This window comes from Pezoporus occidentalis, unplaced genomic scaffold (genome assembly GCF_034315485.1).
Source record: "Pezoporus occidentalis ecotype Australia unplaced genomic scaffold, CSIRO_AGI_Poc_V1 ctg27, whole genome shotgun sequence".
NCBI classification, from domain to species: Eukaryota; Metazoa; Chordata; class Aves; order Psittaciformes; family Psittacidae; genus Pezoporus; species Pezoporus occidentalis.
Genome location: NW_026914611.1, coordinates 8,899,049 through 8,913,710, shown reverse-complemented (window position 1 = coordinate 8,913,710; position 14,662 = coordinate 8,899,049). Strand labels below are relative to the sequence as shown.

Below are 14,662 nucleotides of genomic sequence, written 5' to 3'. Positions count from 1 at the left end.
CTCACAAGGCACATATAAATCAACGTGTGGGCTAATATATGAATTACCAATTGTGGAGCCTTTTTATGCCCGGAATATTTCTTTTGTACTTGTGGCAGATCATAGCCACTCCCATATTTCATCTCATGCATATTTCACTCCATTTTTCCTTCCTGCAGTATTTGTGCCATTTATCTTGTCCTATATTCACTTCCCTTTTTTTCCTACTTTTGGGAATAGCATCTAACATGCCTGTAGCATTAGTTTTTCATTGTTAATGTCAAAAAATGTTAATCCGTGAAGACTTGCTTGCTAGATAATGTTAATTCAGCTGCCAGTTTTATAATAGGATTATGCTTTCCAGGATTTAAAAATCCCACTTGTTAGGTACAAAACAGACTTCCACTAACAGCTATAAAATCTAATTTAATCCCTATTGGCATTAACTAAATAGCTGAGGTATAATTTCTGTCTAGCTACACTTAACACCCTGCTATTGCCATAAATATACAAAATTCCCTTTGAAGTTATAAAAGAAACTGTTCAGCAGGATAAACAGGGTCTCGTGAGTCCAATCATATGCTATCTCCAAGGCACAACAAATGTTGTTTACATTTGTAAGGATTTTGTGGACAGTTTATTTAAATAGATTCACCCATGTTTACATGTATTAATTTGCCCTTTTTCTCAAGAAAATGCATAATAAATTATGATCTATAATTATTCTATTTAAAAATAATTGGTTAACAAGTAGAAGATTTGGTCTGTGTGGAATCAAAGTTTAAAACGTAACCAAAGAAGAAAATACCAATTTGTTCAACATGCCCCTTTTTAATGCTCAATTGTATTGTGAAACCTTAGAAGATGAAGTTGTCTCAAGCCTGGCACAAGCACAGATATTTTGACGCAATCTAGTAAAAGACTGTAACAAGTAAGGAGGAAAGAATGAGCAAGCCATGGTTTATTATCATCATAAAACGAACAGCCAGGATCTTTACAACCATTTACTCCCAAATGAGGAACAACACAAGGATTTATCATCTTCTGGTGCTCAGTGATCAGAAATGAAGAAAAACATTTATAATTCTTTTCTCCCAAACTTGAAATAACTGGCAAGTACATTGTTCTGGAGAGGGTAGCCCTAATGCACTTCAGTGAAAAAAGGATAGCAAAAAGAGCTATTACAAGGATCCACAGTAGACAGCACAATGTTATGTCGCTATTCAGGAGTTGAAACAGCAATCTCAGAGCAACCAAGCTACTTTAAAGCTAGAAATTGTAGTCAGGCTCAGAAAACACTAAGATTTTATTTATTCTTTCAGAGAAGATGCAAAGTGATAATCAGATTCTGCAGTCATCTTATCCATTTTCTTAATGAGAAACAAGAAGACAGATCATCATCTCCATCATGATAGTTGTAGCCAAAAGAAAAGATGGGCAACCTCAGCAGATCAGCTTACATGAACGTCCGAATCTGTAATAGGCTGCATTTGTAGATGTGTGCATTTGTTTTTGGAGTCAGACATACAACAGGACAAGGAGGAATGGCTTTAAATTGTAAGAGAATAGATTTAGATTAGATATTAGGAAGAAGCTCTTCACTATAAGGGTGGTGAGACACTGGCACAGAGAAGCTGTGGCTGCCCCATCCCTGGAACTGTTCAAGGCCAGGCTGGATGGGGCTCTGAGCAGTCTGGTCTAGTGGAAGGTGTCCCTGCCCATGGCAAGGGATTGGAACCAGATGAGCTTTAAGGTCCTTTCCAAACCAAAACTTTCTATGAGTCTATGAATACACTTCTGTCAATGCATTTAGATGTGCTAAAACCTGCACATGTTGCATATATACATAAACCCCACTACCAAAACAGTAACTGTCATATGTAGCTAAATGTTTTGACTTACCCAAAATGACAAAATAAAAAAAGAAAAAAAAAAAAAGAAAAAAAAAGGCTCATTTTTTCCATCTTTGCAAAATAATTCCTTGATTGGAAGCCCAAACTACGGTCATGGCAATGCGTAACCTGGGGAACATTAAGAGCTTTTGTGCCCCTGGAGCCTGCTGCAGGCATAGCAAAGCTATGCAGGTTTAGATGTGAGTAAACAAATGCATGCAGTTTCTAATACTCTGTCCCTGTTTTTATGGCTTTTACAGGGACTAGAAAAATTACAAGAGTTACGAATTGTGGTCTACTCTGGGATGTGAGTGCACAATGAATTCATGGCTCTGGATGCTCTCCAGTTTCAGTACGCCAGAGATGTGGTTTTGTAACTATTTTGGGTACCAGCCTATTACATGAAAGTGTATTCTTTTGGTGTATAAAGCACTTTTTAACATATAGTCTTTTCACTATTCAGAGAAGAAAGCAATTTACAGAGTATGTAAAACCCAGCGGTTTAGGCAATCATAATCCATGTACTTTGTCTTCTGTTGAACAGACATAAATTACTCCACTCTAAATTCAAGGAACATCATGGCATGGTGGAAATAGAAGACTGGGTTTAGATGGTTCTGTGCTTACTTTGGGAATGGTATGTCCTGCAACTAGCACAGCACACATGCCTTCATATATATGTAGCATATATAGGAGAAAGAAGCTTAAACTCCTGAAGGGCTTAATCCTGAATTACTCATTTACACACAAATGGCCTTCCTTCATTCTGAAATGTCATCTGAATAAGGGCTGCAGAATCTGCAGCATCGTTAAGTACTGTGGGCTCCTGCTAACAGCAGCTAACAGGAGCCCACAGTGGAAGGAAACAAGCCTTGCACATAGGTATTGGTGGTTTAATTTCCACCAATCCATGCTAGGATCCTTTTCTCTTGTCTCCAGAAGAGTAATACGTGAAACCAAAGGTGCAGATGTCAAATATAACGCTTTCAGCTGACACCTGCCAAGGTTCCCAAACATAGCCCTGACCACACACGTACTCACCCTCATCTGCAACTTCCATTTACAGGGCTATTCTGTTCCTCCATCTGACATCAGAAATTCTTTTCTCTTATCCAGTATCCCAATGCTTCCCTGTTTTGCTACCTGTAACTACTACTAACCCCCTGGCAAACAGGTGATGTTTAAATAGTTTGGTAAAATAAACCAACAGATTTTGCCCATAATCTTCTAAGTATCTCTTAGGTTTCCCTGACTTCTCACCATCCTGGGACAGGTCCAGCTTTCAGAGCACCAATGCACTGGGAAAAGTACCATGCATTTCCACCTTCCCTTACCTATATATCTTACCTAAACCAAACCAAAGGTCCACTAGACCACTACCTTGACTGTGACTGTAGAGATACCTTGTAGAAAAGTTTATCAAAAAGAGTGCAAGTGCTGTATTCTATGTGTGTCCAGCACTTTCTCATTCATGTCCCTGTTAATGGGGTCTGTGGGTTTCCTTGTGCTTGGCCTGTTTTCAAAATGTGGCCCTTGCAATATGGGAGAATAAGTAGGGTGGGTTACTGGTTACAAGCACAGTGGAGACTTAGGTTCAAGGCTAGGTTTTAAGATTAATTGCAATAGAAACTTGGACATACAAACATATTCCTCTGCCTGCTCATGGCCAACAAAAATGCAAAGGAGACCTGGAGCAAATCGTGTTGAGTGCCGAGAACCACTGTGATGGTAATCTAGGCAGTACCTTTATGTTTTTCTCATCCCCAGTAGCACTGCAGCTCTGACAACATAATCCAACACATGGTTCTGCATACAAACAACAGTCTGCCCAAATTTGATCCAACAGTGTTTCTAAGCTACACATGTACTCTGAACTTCTTGTATTGGCTTGTTTTTTTTTATCTCACTTGAAACTCAACTGCTCCCTTCAAACTAAGTGCTAGATGCTCAATGTCCGTGCAGCCAGGTCTTTCTTGCTACAAAACCAGATGAAATACTGAAAACTGGTCCAGAAACGTGTAGCAGCACGACTTCTAGTCCTGCAATTAGTCTTCAGTACCCAGGTGGGCTGATGTGCCTGTGGACAGCGGACTACACCTGAAGAGTTGAAGTGCTGTGAATTCTGAGTCCATACAAACATTAACTGTATGTTTTAAAACACTTTCCCAGGTCTATTCATGTATTCCTACCTGAAATCCCTGTTAAAACTGAGCCAAGACATTTTCCCTAAGTTTCTAGACACTGTTCTGTCAGCAGTAATAGTTACATCAGAATATGTCCAAGTCAAACTTAATTGGATACATCTGGATCAGGGGAAAAGAAATCACTGCAATTCAAAGGCTCTGCTTGAAGAGACACATGCATTGCTGAGCTCATTAAGAAGAAAATTGCTGAATATTGCAATTGTCCTTATGAATCCTCAAATCTTTCTGTAAGGAGGAACATTGGCTTGTAGAGTAAAACAATAGGAGCAAAACCTGTTATTGTCACAGTTACCACTCAGGAGTGGTAGATTCTTCCAAGACCATGATGGGATTAATAAGGAAATGAAAACACTTTACAACTTTCATAAAAATGTATATTCATCAGAACTCTTCAAGGATCAAAAAGGCCTTGCAGAGTTTCACTGTACAGTTCAGCTTCCCTACAATAAACCAGAGAGACTTCTGGACTCCCCAGTTCTTACAGAAGAATTTCCCATGCTACTGAGACTTTTAATAATGGTAAGCCACTGGGGAAAGCAGCACTCCCATTTTAATTTTGTGCATCTTTTGAAGAGAAGTCACCCTACTATGTGCCTGTGTACATTTAATCATTCTCTACACACTTTATCAGCAAGCCTTCTCCCTGTAGGAGGAATACAATTAGGTACAGTACTAATTTATTATAAATAAAGCAAAGACCTGGTAAAATAACCTAGTTATCAATGTTTCATGCAACTGTGCCTGTGAAGTACTAGCTAACATTCTCACTATGTGCCTAGAGAAATACCTGTGGCATTGATAAATCCTAACCAACTTGGCTTTATTAAGAAAAAAAAAAAAAGAAGATTATCATCACACAACACAGGAAAACTGTTGATTTTAATTGAAACAGCTAGAGGTTTATGGAAGCCAACTGCAGCCTTTTTCCACTGATACTGTAAAAGCCTTCAATTTTAGTAAGATCAGTAAGGAAATGCATTTCAGTAGGGAAAGGATTTTTTTTCTATAGCATGCTGACCCATTTTATGTATCTATCTCCACCCCCAAATTTAGTTGAAGTGTTACTTTATATGCAAGAGCCTCTTCTAATCAGTGATTAGGAATAAAAAGGTCAGAAGGTCTCAGATTAGGGGAAAAATGGTAGGCAAGGATGCTCTCTTGCCGGCATGCTGTTTGTTCTGACCCCAGGATCAGATCACTAGAGAGGTGGAGAAGGCATTCTCATAGGGAGAAATCTCCATAAAATCAGCATGTATGCGGATGATCTGCTCTTAACTGTAATGAACGCAGAGTCATCTCTTATGTATGCGTTATTCACAATGGAACAGTTTGAAAAGTGGTCAGGCTTTAATCCTATTTTTAAAAACAGACAATTCAAAAGAATTAATTGATTTTTTTTTTTTTTTTTGGAACAGCACAGCAATGATCTTTTAAGTGGCTACAAGACATTAAGTAGGAACAAATTTATACTATGACCCTAATGGGCCATGCTGCAAATAAGCAAAATAGGTCCTTCCCTATCCATCCTCTTAGCCCAACTGAACTTGTCCTCTCTGCTGAGGGGAGCAGGGAGAACAGAAGAGGCTCAGGAACTGCTGTTTCCCCTCCTGAGGAAGGGATGTTAGGAAAGTACAGAGCTGAGGCTCCTCTTCCCCAGCTTCTCTTGCGCGAGTGCTGGAGGAGAGAACAACTTATTTCTAGAAGAGACAAAGTGATACAACCATGGTTCGCACCAAGAAAGGCTTAGGAACTTAAACGCTAATTGGTCCTACATAATTTTACAGTGCTGTCCTGAATAACTTTTGCTGGATGAATGAGACCTATTTAGTTTCACAGGAACAACAATAAGATTTCCTATTTTTAAGTGTTTTGTGTCAAAGGTTCACACATGTTTCCCAGCCATATGTACACTCCAAGGGATTGCTTTTACACCTCTGATACAAAAAACATGAGGGGGGCAACATGGGGTTTTATTTTGATTCTTAATTATAACACTGGCATTCCCCATGGAAAGAAAAGGCTGAAACCTAAACCCTTCAAAATTTGCCTGAGATAATTTTCACAGGTCATCCTTGGCAGAAGGGACTGTGCCCTGCCTGGCCTGATGCCACACTAAAGACAGCTACAGAGAAAGGCAGTGTATATCCCAATTATTCAAAATCAACCTAATGACCTCAGTGAAGAGAAAGCCACTAATAGCAGTGGTTTGGAAGCATTAGAATGCTCTGAAACTCTTGTCAAAGACTCAGAAAGAGGCATAAACACTGCAGCAGCAGCTCAAATCTGGTCTCTTGCTAGGCTGACCTGGCAGCTAACACCTGGATGCTCTGAAGAACAGCAGCACTGAAGACACGATACTGCTGGAAAAAATGCTGCTCTAGAAAGCTCTCTTGTGAGGGTAGTAACCTTACAAGACCATTGGGAACCAACTGTGAAATCTCAGCCCACTCTGCCCTTGGAAAATGAAAGCACTGGCATAGAAATCTGTAATCCAACAGGAGGAGACTTTCCCATCTGGTAGTAGGTTCCCCTGACATGGAGGTACAGTAACTGATGCAACTCAACAGAGAAAGCTACACCAGGGAGTGCTGGCTTTGCTGAGAGCCCCCAAGGTATCTTCAGACAGCTCAGCTTTTATACAGAGAGCTCTCAGTGGTATAACATGTGATTCAGCTTTCTGGCTTACATGCTCAAGTGTGTTGGGGCAGCCGTATTTTTTAACTTTTTTTTTTTACAATTAAAATGAATGGATATTCAGGCCTTTTCCTGTGAAAATAGGCACAGGGTATTTTTGCAGGATTTCACAAAAAGTCTCTAGTGTGTGATGCGTTGGAAACATATCAGCTATTTCTAGTTTTATAGTTTATTTCTAGTTTAATATTTTGAGTTTTATACTTTTAGAATTCCTACTTCAACTGTTCATGAGACATTCTAAGTAATTTCTTTAAAATGTACAGCAACACTGGAGAAACTTTACATGTACATCAGTGGGGAATTGCTCCTACCTTCACCTGTTCAGGGAAAGTAATTTCCCTTTAGTAGTATTCAATTCTCCCTCCAACCAAAATCTAAATTTCTGTTGTAGAAATTCCCAATGTCTTACAGAGTTGGACACCTGGAAAGGCAGCTGGCAGCCCACACCATGTGACACCATGCATCTGAACCTCTAAAAACAGTGTGTGGAGCTTCAACCAGGATTTGCAGTCTATGAACACATCCTGCATATGACTAGCAGGGTATGTTCAGCAAGACTAATGCTAGCTTTGTAAAAGATGGCTCAAGTTTTCAGCAATACTGGGATATCTTCCTATCTGAATTCCTATTCTGAATTTCTAAAGACTTCCTACAGCTCTATCTCATCCCAGAGGGGTTGAAAAGGCCCCATGTGTCCTACTCTTACACTAGTATCAGCTCTCACCCTACTTGCAGGCTAGTATTCAGCTTACTATAACTTTGCTTTTTAAGTGTTTCTTCCCATCGGTTTCCCTCAGAAAATTTGCTGAGAAATTTTCTCCTTGTGAACTTCTTGATGCAAGGGTATTTTTTTTTCCTGATTTAGTTTAAATATTAACTAGAAAAATGATTGAAAAAAAAGGAGAAGTCCAGAGATGATACCTGAATGATACCTGAAATCATAGCCAGTGCTGTAGTTCTTGAAGCTAAGAAATGTGGGCACCAAAATGATATGCAGTTCGGAGTATGGGTATGGTCTCCCCTGTTCTGGTGCTCTCTGTGAGCCATTACAAACCGTAATTGTGGGATGACAGTATCTTCCAAAATTTCATTGAGAGAAAATATTGTTCAGACAATAAAGATTTTTTAATTTATAACTGCAGCTTCAAAAACAGCTACAAAAGCAAATGCAGCTTTGCAAATGTAATCAGTTTCAGTCATAAGAGGCTCATCTTCCTTTTTTCCCTCTAAATGAGCAACCAAATGGAGCTGCCAATATTCCAGATTCTTGATCTCTCCAAATCTAACTTAATCTTGATACAAAACACAGAGTATCTTGTTAAAATAAACTTGTTGACACGTTTCAAACTTGCTGCTTGGACTTGATGCAAGTGAAGGCCTTCTGCAGACAGGTGAGTTTGACCCAAGGCACTGAACCTTCAACCAGGTCCTGATTTTCCCTAAACCCAACATTTCTGTGGTACTTTCAAGAAAATCCAGAAGTATAAATTTTAGTGATATAAACCAGTCAAATTCATCAGTACTACTTGTTTTAGAGTAATGACTGAAGGACAAGCTCAGTGTTGCTGTGTTTCCCAGTGTTTTCTTTTTTTTTCCTCAGTTTGAAAATCAAGGGCACAGGTCTCAAAACAACTCCTAAACACCATTAAATTAAGCTGTGAGAGCAATAAAAAATTCAGCTTCATATTCATAGAACCTAAGACTCAAAGTCTTCCTGAGCATCTGTGGCAGATATAAAAATTAATACAGTCTTCCAGTCACTTTGAATTACACTTTGGTACTATATCATGCAATCACACAGCCTCAGGAAACCACCTTGTCCATCTGTCTCCTCAAAGCAGGGATAACTATCACTCCACACCAGGTTGATCAGATCAGGGCCTCACCTAGCCAAGGCTGGAATACCCCCATGGAGGGAGGATGCACCACAGCTCCGGACAACCTCTTCCAGTGTCTGACCACTTGCACGGGAAGGACTTTTTTTCCTAGTCTCCAGTCAGCAAAACCTTCACCAAGGCCCCCTCCACTGTCTCCTCTCCAGGATGAACAAACTCGGCTCCTCAGCCTCTCCTCCGTGCCATGATCACATTGGTGGCCCTGCCTGGGCTCCCTCCTGTTAGAAATTACTATCAACTTTGTCACTTGATCATAAAATTTGGCCTTGCTCTCATCCTCTGTTACAAATAGATGCTTCTGCTATAAATTGTTTGACATAATTAAGCTGCACCTAAAAGTACTAGAGTTTTATACGCAATTGTGTTCTGTGTCATCTTACAGCAGCAGCCTCCCAAATATAACCTAAACAATAATAATTTGCTGTGACAGCAGATATAATCTTAGTCTTTCACGTAGAATTTTAGCAGCAGGAAAACAGTTTCCAACTGTCTTCAGCAGTATACATGAACATCCAGAAATGCTACTGTCACTTTTCAGAACTAAAATACACATACGCAAACTCTGAAAACTTTCTTCATTCCAATATACCTGTAAAGGGCTGAAGGTTAAAGAGAGCACTGTCCAAGAAAGTCCTTCTAGAAAGCATTAATTCCCAAGAAACAGAACAGAATAATCCACATTTGTGAGATGACATGGTAAAAATTTCAAGCCTATTTTCATAACTTCCTGCACAACACATTCATATTGAAACCTAAACACTGGTTGCTGTAGTTTGAAGCACTGTAAGGTGGATAGGAAAACTGACACATATGAAAATAATGTGATACAAGCTTATGTTCCTGTTCAGACACAGTTTTCACTAGGAAACATTTATACCAGTTTCTCCCGTACATTGTTTAAGCTGGTGGACTTGGCAGTGTTAGGTTTATGGTTAGACTCGATGATCTTAAAGGTCTTTTTTAACCTAAGTGATTCTCAGATGTGAAACATTTTAAAATGGTTATTTTCGTATACTTAAAAAATTTGCTTGCAAGCAAACCTGAATGCATGCCACATCATTTTCTCTTCTTTCAGAGGTCAATGTCAGTGAAAACTCAGCACTGGTACTTGACATATCTCATGTCTATCTCCCTGCTTTCTTGCAGCTCCTTCAACCTAAACTGCTCTTCAAACCCTGGTACACTGAGGTTCTAACTTCTCTTTCCTTCAGAGACATCTCTAACAGCATTTCTTCCAGAAAGCTCAGGAAGAAAATCTTTCTAAACACCCCAAGACTCAAACCCAAACTCACGCTGTTTTGCTCACAATCAGAAGATTATTTCATTTCAGCAGCAAACCCCTCACCTGGTGATTCTGAACTAACTCTTCCTTTCCTGCTTCTCTTCTCTCGGACCATTTCTTCCTCTTCCCTAAGAAACATGCAGCAGTAACAACGTCTCCCACTCTTCTGTGATGAAAGCTTACACCCAGCTCTGTACTCCTTCAAAACTCCCTCCTCGTTTACTTACATGGAATGTCTTTCAGTCCTGGACAAGCAGATTTTCCCAGCACCTTCACAAAGCCTACCAGTCTTACGTTACTTTGTAGATCTTAAGATTTAACCGTGTCTCTCTGGTTGTCGGTTTCCCAAGGCAAAGGCAATGTTTTTCCGTAAGTGCCCTTCAACACTGATTATATCACACAGATAATTTTTGATTACCTTTCTGTTCAGAGCCACACCATCTTCACAGTCCAGCACCGCACAATCTACGTTTAGTGATGGGATTTTTTGTATCTTCCTTTCATCATCCGCAGGTACATACAGCACAGCTCGCCTGGGAACGTACTTGTGAAATGATGCAAAGCGGTAACTAAGCTTAGTAACACCAGCTGGCAGAGGAGAATCCACCCTGCAAAAGACATTTTTTAAATTAGACTCTTGGCTACAATGCTGTAAAGAATAGTTGACTTTATTTTAAAAGGGAAACTCCTACGTAAACAGTGGCTGGTTTTGGGTTATCTATCAATTCTTTCTTCTTTAGGAAGAATCAAAGTAGGGAAGTATCAGTATTACAGCTAATTACAGTATAAAACTCCAAAACTACTATGTTCAACAGAACTTGCAAACTTAAACACTGAGAACTGAAGAACTACCAGGGCTGAGGTTATCTGTGCAGCCTTAATCACGCTGCCCGTTCTGTGCACTAGAGCAAGTACTAAGTACAGAAGGGTGGTGGCTGGTTTTTCCCCTAGTCATAGGACTCCTCCATTGGATGGAGGCTGTGCTGGGAACAGATCAAGACTGCTTTAGGGAGGAGGCTGCTATCTGCTGTGTTTGCTCCAGGAGCTGGATGGCATGCTGTGAATAAAGTAGGGGTGTTGGTTAAAACAAACATGGGCTTACAAAGTTGATTTTGCAACCTTGGTGTTATATCAACAAACACATTTGCATGAAAATTTTAAATAAGCAAAATGGATGGAAGGGGAAACAGGAATGAAAACCCCATGTAATATGGAACCTCACTAACCCACACATGTCCTCTCAGAAGCCTGCAGACCTCCAGATCCACAGCACAGACTTCTATCAACAGAGTTTAGAAACCCATCTGCAGGCTGTTGACTGTGGTGCCTTTTAAAGCTTATAAATGCTTTGTGCACCACGCTCCAGTGCAGGTGTGAGCCTGTGGTGCCCCACGGCTTGAGTAGGTGGCATCCACATGGACTGGAGGTGCCAGGTTTGTGGCGGTCTCCACCCTGTGCCAGTATTCCTGGTGAGGGACCATCTAACCCACCCTAGGCATGAGCCGGGTTGGTGCACTTGGAGGCAGTGGGACTGCCAGGGGAGGCTGCCCTGAGTGTGGTAGGGAGCTTGCTTTGCTCCATAATTATAAGCACAGAGAAATAAATTGCAGAGGGTGCCTCTGTGTTCCATGGCCCTCCAAAAAAATCCCCTTGCCTGCTCCTGTTCCTCCCCGTTTCACACTGTACCCCCCAGGCCCATTCATACATGAAAAATGAGGACAAAATAATACAATCTGCCTTCTTACTCAGAGCACAAGTCACTTATTCCACAAAATAATCCTACCATATAACACCATTATGCATTATCATGTATATTATTCAGCACTTTGAGTAATGCAAAGCTTTTCTAGCACCATGCTGAACATGTCATTATCGCATCATGTCAGGGACCCATGCATTTTCCTGTGCCCCTCTTAATAATGCTTCCCAAGTTGCTACACTTGGATGATGTATGGCTACATGCGTACATGGGTTTTCTTTGACGTGAACATGACTAACCCTCTCAAAATGCTTGGAAACGAGTTCAGTCAATCTAAATTGCAGCCAACATGGTGTGAGGCTGACAGACCACTACAGTACTTGCCTTTCTAAGCTAACCCCATAGAAGAACCTTCTCTTCCCCTAGAGTGTGCATCCGAAAAGCTGAATGTAAGACATAGATTGAAAAGATGAAAAAAGCTTTTATTACATTTTATCTCAGTAAACTAAATTGAAAAGGACAACTATTCCACCACCTCCTCTGCTATGTCTCTGCATGTCTTGGGTGGACCTACGTTACAAGAAAACAAAACCCCACTGCCAGACTCTTCCTTGTAATATGCCTAGTAATGCTTAATTCAGCCTAAGAAAGGGGGTGGCTTTGCTGTTGAAAAGAAATGACACATTGTTTTATTCCAAGTGCCAGTGCTACCCTTGCTAATAAATCTTCTTCATCAACAGCTTCCAGATTTAGGTGGTGGAGGTCCTGACAGCACCTGCAGACATGCAACTGGGATCCACTAAGTTTCTCTTAAGTACCCTCTTTGCCCCTTTTCCACAAACCACTTCATGTTCCCTGCTTCATGTTGAAGTGGGGATGGTAACACAATTTATGGCAACTCAAGTGGCTGCTAGTTAAATCCACTTAATCCCATTTTCTTCCAGTAGTACACTTTGGGAGAGCAAGGAGGAGGTGGAAGAGTGGTTTATCTCAAATGGAAACAGGAGGGGTTTGTTTCAGTGTGACACAGAGGGCAGTAAAGAAGTCTGCAGTCCTCCACTGAACATATATGAGAGGACAAAAGTGATTAGCTTCTATTCTCTTTCTCTGATGGCTTCAGCCCTGTAGTTCCCAAAGTCACAAAGGAGTCAAAGAGCTCAGGCCATTAATAGTTAACTCCAGCCTAGAGCCAAGCAGCCCCTGAGGCACCCTTAATGACTGCCTCTCACCAATCCTCCAACTCCAGAAACGGGACAGATGTGGCTGATACCATAATCCAGAGTGTGCTGAGATGAGATGCATCTCCAATCACACATTTCCCAGGATTTCTTCTGGGCTGGTGTCGAACCAAGGGATGTTTGACCAGCTGGCTTCCCTCTCACTGCTGCAAGGCCTATAAAGGCAGCTCTGCTTACCGTGCACAATGGTATGTAGTATCTTGTAGGTAAACCTGTTGTTACCTCCAGGCCAGATTTAGTTAGGTGTCACCATTGAGGTCTATGAACTTTCCTTTAGATGGGAGACCAACGGCTTTCCCAGCAGACCACCTGACTCCAAACAAATGGCAGATTTAATCCATTAAAATATCAACACCTGATATGCTTAATGTTAGAAATACTATCACCTGCTGATTATCGGTATCTCCTCCTCAGCTAATCAACATTGTAGCCACATGGGCCTAACCACAGGTTTCTCAGGACACAGCTTATTATAAAAATACACTGTTAATGTGTCAATCGGTTAGTCCTATGGAACATTTTAGCAAGTTGGAGAAGCAATAATTTTTTCAAGAGGTATGGCCAGAAACAAAGCTGTACAGAAGGAGCTGGTGTCAGTGGACCAACACAGCATTCATCTCCTTTCAAAACAAAGATCTCTAGAAATGTACATGTAAAATAAGAGTTTTCAACACATACGCTTAGGTGTGACTACAGTAAATGTTTTTGTATGCTATTACTTTGATGTATATTCCTAAAAAGTCATTTTCTTACTCTGCATTTTCCTTCCATTGTCATCTTTTATGTTCTACAACAAAATGAAATGTAGAGGAAGAAGGGAATTTATTAAAAAATCCATTTGCTTATAAACCTTTTTAAAACAGCAGCAAGGCCCAGGGTGCTATGCATATGAGCAGTTAGCTACTGTGGTAGGAAACACTATCCTGATTATCTCAACTTCTGTTATTTTGTTAGAATAAAAACATCCCCAGTGGTTACTTTCTTAGGACAAAAAACCCCACACAGCACTGCAATCTCAATTATATTGTTAACTGCATGCTGTAAAAAGGAAGAAAACCTTACATATGTTTCCTGACTGCAAGTATTTTAATGATTCAAACTAAGCTTGACTATGCTTTAAACTAAACGCATGGACATAAGCCAAGAGAATTTGCTAAGACAATGTTTCTTCCTTTAAGCACTGTAAGTTAAAACAAGGACTGGGCTATTGGGTAATGCTCATTAAATTGTTTTATAGCAGCATGTTTTCATTCATAGCATCCAGCAGCATGCTGAACGCTCTTGGGTCTTGGTAATGAAACTAAATTTCTTCAGCAAAGATAACACTCTACTGAAGTCTTCATCAAATACGCAAAAGTAGCTGGTGAGTTAAAGTTACTTGTGATCCTCTGAGAACTGTTTCACCCAAGAGCAAGTAGTTCATCCTCAGGAAGGAGAAAAGAAAACCTTTTTGATTACTAAGAGACATTGCACTTCACAATGGCAGCCATACAGTGTGATTGCAACCAGCGAAATTACCCCAAATTATACACATTTCCCTGCTGTAAACTGCATTTTCACATTCCAGCGTTGCTCATACTCACACATATACTTAACTGCACACACCTGTGCAGTCTCTTCGGAGCCAACAACATACAGCTCACGAAGTAAAGTACTCTCACAAGTGATTTTCAGGATCAGCACTTTAGCCTGTCCCTCTGTTCCCTGTTTATTTGCTAGATGAAAGCATCCCTGAAAGAGACTCTACACCACGATCTACCTGAAGCATGGAAAAATATC

The 14,662-nt window shown here is 40.4% G+C and overlaps 1 protein-coding gene across 6 annotated transcripts in view; it reads right to left on the bottom strand.

The window, feature by feature from the left end:
* CLYBL (citramalyl-CoA lyase) overlaps nucleotides 1-14,662 on the bottom strand; it is a 168,080-nt gene that overhangs the window by 68,457 nt on the left and 84,961 nt on the right. For all 6 annotated transcript variants that reach the window (XR_009965970.1, XM_062624676.1, XM_062624677.1 and 3 more), the window contains one exon: nucleotides 10,365-10,554. Coding sequence is in view for 5 of the 6 variants with exons in the window: in XM_062624676.1 (XP_062480660.1) it covers nucleotides 10,365-10,554 (190 nt within the window). In the remaining variant the exon portion in view is untranslated. The remainder of the gene's footprint in view (nucleotides 1-10,364; nucleotides 10,555-14,662) is intronic.